The sequence below is a fragment of the Pinus tabuliformis genome, chromosome 1_2 (assembly GCF_031772625.1).
Source record: "Pinus tabuliformis cultivar Carrire ecotype Pingquan chromosome 1_2, CPIR1, whole genome shotgun sequence".
Classification (NCBI taxonomy): Eukaryota; Viridiplantae; Streptophyta; class Pinopsida; order Pinales; family Pinaceae; genus Pinus; species Pinus tabuliformis.
The window spans coordinates 9,915,811-9,922,651 of NC_142298.1; the positions used below are offsets into that span (position 1 = coordinate 9,915,811).

Consider the following 6,841-nt stretch of genomic DNA (forward strand, 5'->3'; position numbering starts at 1 on the left):
AAACTGTGTCATATGCTGTGCAAAGTGGCCCAATAGCCTAGTTCTTGCAGCAGAAAATTTTATTGGGTGGTCCGACTAATTTAAACTAAATTCATTAGTAAATAGTGCTAGCAATCCAGAGTGCAAAATAGAGATAGCATTGAGCATATTGCATCTCTATGATAGATGTTATGCAACGGATGTCCCAAATTCTTTCTGCCCAGGTACAGTCTTCAAGAAATTAGGCAATCATAAGGATACAAACTATTTGATTCTCAATTCAGATCCATACTAAGAAATTAGTCTGTGGTTAAAGGGATTTGTCAAGTCGGTGAATGCCCCCCAAAGAGGGTTCACCTCTCTTCCCATCATACAAGCGGGGTGTCCAAAGCCAACATAAGCAAGCTGGATGAAGTGTCGGACAAAGTTCCTCGCTCTATGTCCCTCAGCTCATCCGCTAATCAAGGCATTGATAATGCAGCCCAAGTGAATAGAGTGGGGAACTTGCTGCTTTGTGATAAGTGGAAGCTTCCTCCAACATAATTCATTAACATACAAAAAGGTAGCCTGTTATGATAGAAACTATACATAATGTTGCATAAAATTTAGCAATCACATGTATTACTAATTAGTCTGCAATTGCTAAAGGAAACTAATTTATAAATATAAGGTTTCCCAAACACACACTTGTAGCATGTACAAATGGAGGATTAGATTCAAATGACATTTCATAGCAGTGTAGCACCTTGAAGCAATGATCAACAACCAATACGGGTTGGAAACTCCCTGTACTATGTAGTCATCAACACATGAGCTACCAAATCGGGAGTATGCATCCAAAAAATATGCTTGTGATAATAAGCTTCTTGCATGACTATAAAATATTTTCTCAAAAATTTACTAAGACCCTTTCACACATGGATAGTGCTTCCTCCATCCAAACAACTTTGCACACATGGGCAGTGCTTTCTCCATCCAAATTAGTCCAATCTAGAATAAGATCTTCACAATGAGACTCCCTCAAATTGGATTGTGTGAGGAGGTGCACGCTTATTATAAAGCAAAAGTCAATGTTGCAGTTTCAAAGGATAAGCACACCATCAAGCTAGATTCGGGGTAGAAGGAAAATAAGTCAAAGATTTAAGTCAAAGATCTATCATAACTCATTAATTTCAGACACTTCCATTTGTCTAGTCTTATCAAAACAGTTAAGACACACTTATCTAGCAACTAATCCATTCTGGCGAAAATAACAAGCAAAATAAGGATATCCTCTAATCAGCAATTTATAGTTGCTACAAGTTAACATTAATAAAAGGAGTAATAATAACGATCTAAAGAATTTCTATTTAATTTGGACTCCACAATCAATTCAATACTCAGTATAGAATAAAAGGTTGTAGTTTCAGAGAACAAACACACCATCAAGATATGATTTGGGTAGAAAGAGGACATGCGTTGCCAAGAGCTGATTACTTGTCCACAGCTTTCTGTAGGCAGTCAGGGAAAAGTTAAAACGGCTTTGTCCATTGATACCTTTTATATAAAATAACAAGCAAAAAGATGTATATCCTCCAGTCAACCACTATAAATTATCATTGAGAAAACAGAGTTATAATAATGACTCAATGAATTTTAATTTTACACTCATGTTTTGTGTACAATGGGCTCAACAGGAGTGGGTGCCGTGTAGCTTATTGCAGAGAACTTCAAAATTATTGGGAATGAATGCTCTGTTTAGGTATTTCAGAGCATTTCAAGAAACATATGGTTACAATGCAACTGTTACAGCAGGGGTTTGAGTAGTGGAATTTTCTGTGTAGTTTGCTTCACCCCAATGCCATAGCATGCTCTCCCAATAGCAGAAACTTTCATCACAGATATTCAAACGTGTATCTGTAATGTTTCGTTTCCAGTGCTCATCAGGAAATTTTGCTGCTTCAGCTTGTCTTCTGTCCCATTCCAAAGAAGCTTTCTGCTTTGAACGGAGCAAGCAAAACTTTTGTAGTTTCTTAGGCATAGAATCATGCACTTTCCACCATCGAGCATGGGCAACATCACTAGCAAAGTCTCGGAGAAGGTCATTATTCCAATTGCAATCGTAATCTCGAAAACAGAGCCACGGTTTATTCCCTAAGTAATGCAAAACATACAAGATTGGAGGATCAGCTCCAAAGAGATAGGTTTTAAGCTCCTTCTCTTCTGCGTCACTTGACCAGAAGTGTTTCAAAAAGTTCATGTGTTTTGGCATGCGATGCCACCATGTAAATATTTCATTCAGATATCCTTGGTCACCCCCATTATATGACTCTATGTCACTGATATGATCCATGAGCAGCTGGAAGGTACAATTTGATGGTTCTATTACCATTACACCAGAGTTGAAGAGTGTTGCATTATTTCCAGTTGCTGTTATCTCTGGCATACCAAAAAGAAAATCTATGTTCCTGAGGATAAGTAAGTCTGCATCAATAAAAATTATCTTGTCGTAGTCTGTAAGCTGCCAAAGACGGAACTTACTATAGTTCCATTCATTGTATGCATCACGCTCAGCCTTTGGGTTTCTAATCCTTTCAATTTGCCGCAGTTTCCAACCTGCAGCTTGAAGTCCCTCCCTGTGCTCTGCATTAATTGTCCCATCCACAAGTATCACTAGATCTCGGTGAGAACCTGTTAGGCGAATGCTCTGAGCAACTGCAATCGCCCCACAGACATAAAATTCTGCCGAGTGCAGAATTGTAGCATATGCTTCACGCTTAGGGTTCCCCGAATATCTCCTAGCTGTTTATGTAAAAGCAAAAAAGTGAAATTCTGTTAGAGCTGCCAATGCAGCAACAAGTCAAAACATGATCTGATCATGCGATTAGAGAGGGGAAGGAAAAGGAATTCTACAATCTAACCTTTGCTTTTAAGAGGCAATGCAAGTTCACAGGATCCGACTGGGAGTTTTAGCTTTTGCTTCAATACTTTCAAGTCGGGCTCGTACAGCCATGTGGTATTCTCGTGGGCTATGAGATCCTTACAGGTAAAAAGGCTCGGCATCGGCCAGCATTCTGTTATAAGAACAACATGTACTCTGGACCCCTTCATTGATGCAGCCAGATTTGCAGCTGCAAGTTGCAGATGGAGACGCGCAACATCCCTCGACCAATTGTTCTCCCATTTCCTACAAGGCAACTTTGCGGCAACCACGTCGAGTTTCAGATGTTTAGAAGCCTTTGGCATGGATAAATGGGGACACTTGGGCACCTCAAATTGCTGCTCCTCATCAATCCACTCTGGATATAAAATCTCCCACTTCACATCTTTCCCTGCATAGTCCAATGAAAAAGTAGTGCACTCTAAACCAGGTGCCAGCTGCTGCCACTTTAGCACCTCATCTTCATCAAAATTCAGCAATCCCACTTTCAACTTATCATTGGATTTGTGACTCAAATTCCTCAAAAAATTTGAAACCCTCGACCACTCAACTACATCCAATGAAAGATAGCGTTCATCTATAACCTTCCTCCCCCACGGCCATCCTACGTCTGCAAACTTTGACCTGCATTGGTCTCTTGTGGTCATTTCAAAAACCAAAGAAAAAATGGCTTGTTTACTAAAAATAAATAAAACCGACTGGATTCAGAAGGCTACCTGGTCCTCAAATGGGTTGTATTGCTATCAACGGCGGGAGAATGCAGAAGAGTGTAAAAGGTTCCGCAGATGATTAAAGCTAGGCCCAATTTCAACGACAGCAGCTTGCAATTCGAGCCTTTGTCATTCTTCGGGCTGTGACTCCCCCTTTCTGAGTCCCTAAATTGCCTCTGTTCATGTGATCTTCTGCTATTGGTTCCCTCTTCTCTGGAACAACAAAGAGGAATAATCAGATTATAAAAATAACGATATGGGCTTCAGCAAATTGCAGGAAAAAATAAATAAATAAAGACTTACAACTGTCCAGCCTGGCGATGCCTGGTCTCCTGGGCAGCGGGGACTCCTGAAGAGGGCCTCATCCTGCATCTATTATCCTCTTCTTCTCCTGGGCTAGGGCCTCAAAATTGTAGCAACATGTTATAATGTTACAGACTTGAGGAAAAACCCTGAAAAGCCAAGAGATCGAGACGAAGATTTAGCAAGTAGGCCGACGCAAAGAAGCAAGTTAGGGTTTTCAGGACGAATAAAGAAACTGGAGCAGCATTTTAATGGACAATTAAGGGATGGTATACCGCTACCCACCTATCACCATTTTAATATTGCCTTCTGTTTGTCTTTAATTAAAGCAAAGGACGCCATACCTACCCAGCAGTACCCACCATGTCCAGCCCACTAGACTGGTTCTTTCATACAACCAAACTCCTGCAGTCTATTTTACTATTTCATTCCCCATAAAGTTAACTCCTACGATGACAACGTCAATGCTTCCACTGCAAGTTATGCCCTTCGAGTATTGCCCTGTAAACTATCTCAGGGTCTGGGCCTGTAAGAAAATATGGTCAGAGATTTATCACAGTGAAATATATATTGATTGCTTTCCATCAAAGCCACATCACAGAATTTATCACATTGAAATAGATATTTCAGGGATTGATTGCTTTCCATCAAAGCCACATCACAGAATATGGCCATGGAACCCGCGGATTGAAAACCAAGGTGTAAAATTATTTTTATATTTGCGGGCATTCTTTCAAAATGGGCATGTGTTTGAAAGGATTTTAATGTAAATTAAATTTGAAATATGTTTTATCGTGATATGTGTGAAAAGATTTTAATTTTTAATGTAAATTAAATTTGAAATAGGTTTTCTCGTAATATGTGTGAGACAGTAATAAGTGGAGACAGTCGATGACGGATGATTAGGTGGGTGGAATTGACATGGTGTTTGAATAATATAAGAATTTATTATAATATAAATAAATAAATAAAAGTTAATAGTGATGAATTAGTTCTTTATACGAAGAATTATTCCTTTATATGAAACGAGGGTTGTATGAATAAGTATATATTCTTTAGTCAAAATAATTAAATTAGGTTGAGAAATCACATCATTCCGTAATATAGCATCCCCACTTTTTAATAAACGATTATTATTTTATATATTAATGTTTATTTAGTCAACTTTAAATGTATTTAATTACGGAATTATGGAATTCGGATGAGATTAAATAATATTTTTTTAAATTATATATATATATATATATATATATTATTTGATTGAGTATGATTTAAGGGTGTGTTTTCGAAAATTGTGTTTAAATTTTGATTTGTGTTGTTTAAATTAGTTTATGGATTAGTTTAGTCTATTGTAAAGAGTTTATTTGTCAAATCTTGAATTTAAAAAGTTAAATTATCACATTTCTAATTTCAATAAATCTCTATTTCTGATGTCAATGAATCTTTCTAAACTTTCTAACCAATTAGATTGGAAAATAAAGTAAAAATATTCCAAAAAATCACACATAAAACCTATTTGTTATTTAATCAATAAAAAAATTTATTTGTGATAATTTTATGTGAAATTATGGTTTTTTTTGTTATTTAAAATATTTTTTTAAATAAATAATTAAATTCAATATTTTCAAAAAAAATCATGCCGCTCAAATTTATAATTTTAAAATATATAAATAAAATTAAAAAAAAATAAAAAACTCAAAATATTTTTTAATTAATTAATATATATAATAAAATAACAAATATTATAATGAAATAACTATATTTTATTAATAATATAATTTACTTTACTGGAAATCGTCTTCATTTTATCAGTCGAATCATTTTTGCCGAACTTATATACATGCTATGAGATAGGTTTTATATGTAAATAAAATATTTTATAAGAGGTAAATATATTAATAAAAAAAACTAAATTTGTTTTTTTAATAGCAATAATAAATTGAATTTTTTATAAAAAAAAAAAATTTAATAAAATATTAGGAATATTGTTTCGATTCTTGAAATTTTTATTAGAGTTTGTTTTTAATGAAAACTATCACCAAGAAGGTTTTTTTTTTTAATAAACAGCAAGGAAAAAATGTTTCATTTCAAAATAGTGAAAGCAAATGTTTTATTTAAAAATAGTGAAAGTCAAATCCAGAGCATTGTTGTTTAAGCCATAACTATAATTATATTTAAGTTATATTTATTCTAAATACAAATAACAAGGTGGTTAAATGGATAATAGGTATTCATATGGCAAAGTCTTGTTTATTTATCTTAGTTAACGTTAATTCAGGTTGGTCATCTTATTATCATTTGTTTGTCACAATTTTAAGCATCTAAATTTAACTTAGACTTTGTTGATTGACATAAAATAGATATTACAATATAGAGGATATTATTGCACAAATTTAAGTCATCATCAATGAAGGTTCTTTGCTTCAAAGGGCCTCCTCGGTTGGTCATCTTATCACCGATTGTTTGTCACAATTTTAAGCAACTAAACTTAACTTGGGCCTCCTTGGTAACTCTGGTTGGCCATCTCATCACTAATTGTTTATCACAATTTTAAGCGTATAAACTTAACTTGGAAGTAGTCAATTGACATAAAATAGATATCACAATATGGAGGATATTATTGTACAAATTTAACTCATCATAAATGAGGGTTCTTTGCCTCACAAACCTCTTTAGTAACTCTAGTTGGTCATCTTAAAACCAATTTTTTGTCACAATTTTAAGCATCTAAACTTAACTTGGAAGCAGTCTATTAACATAAAATAGATATCACTATATAGAGGATATTATTGCACAAATTTAAGTCATCATAAATGAAGGTTATTTGCTTCAAGGGCCTCCTTTGTTACTAAGAGACCCTTATATGTGTTGGAAGTCAAAATTATTCTATCTTCAATGAGCAAGGGAATTAATATACATTTATCTTAAC

At 34.7% G+C, this 6,841-nt stretch overlaps 1 protein-coding gene across 4 annotated transcripts; it reads right to left on the reverse strand.

Annotated features, from left to right (window-relative positions):
* Window positions 1–1,591: 1,591 nt before the first annotated feature.
* LOC149204055 (putative UDP-glucuronate:xylan alpha-glucuronosyltransferase 3) lies at window positions 1,592–4,611 on the reverse strand. 4 transcript variants are annotated; one of them, XM_089394622.1, is made up of 5 exons: window positions 4,261–4,611; window positions 3,913–4,061; window positions 3,616–3,822; window positions 2,880–3,523; window positions 1,592–2,760 (listed from the first exon to the last, which is right to left on the reverse strand). In XM_089394622.1, exons 2-5 carry the CDS (start codon window positions 3,972–3,974, stop codon window positions 1,751–1,753), a joined length of 1,923 nt encoding a protein of 640 aa, XP_089250748.1. In that variant the 5' UTR covers window positions 3,975–4,061; window positions 4,261–4,611; the 3' UTR covers window positions 1,592–1,750. The 4 variants fall into 4 exon arrangements, with proteins under 4 accessions (XP_089250748.1, XP_089250747.1, XP_089250745.1 ...); XM_089394621.1 differs by having other exon boundaries at window positions 4,257–4,611; XM_089394619.1 differs by having other exon boundaries at window positions 4,198–4,611.
* Window positions 4,612–6,841: the final 2,230 nt, after the last annotated feature.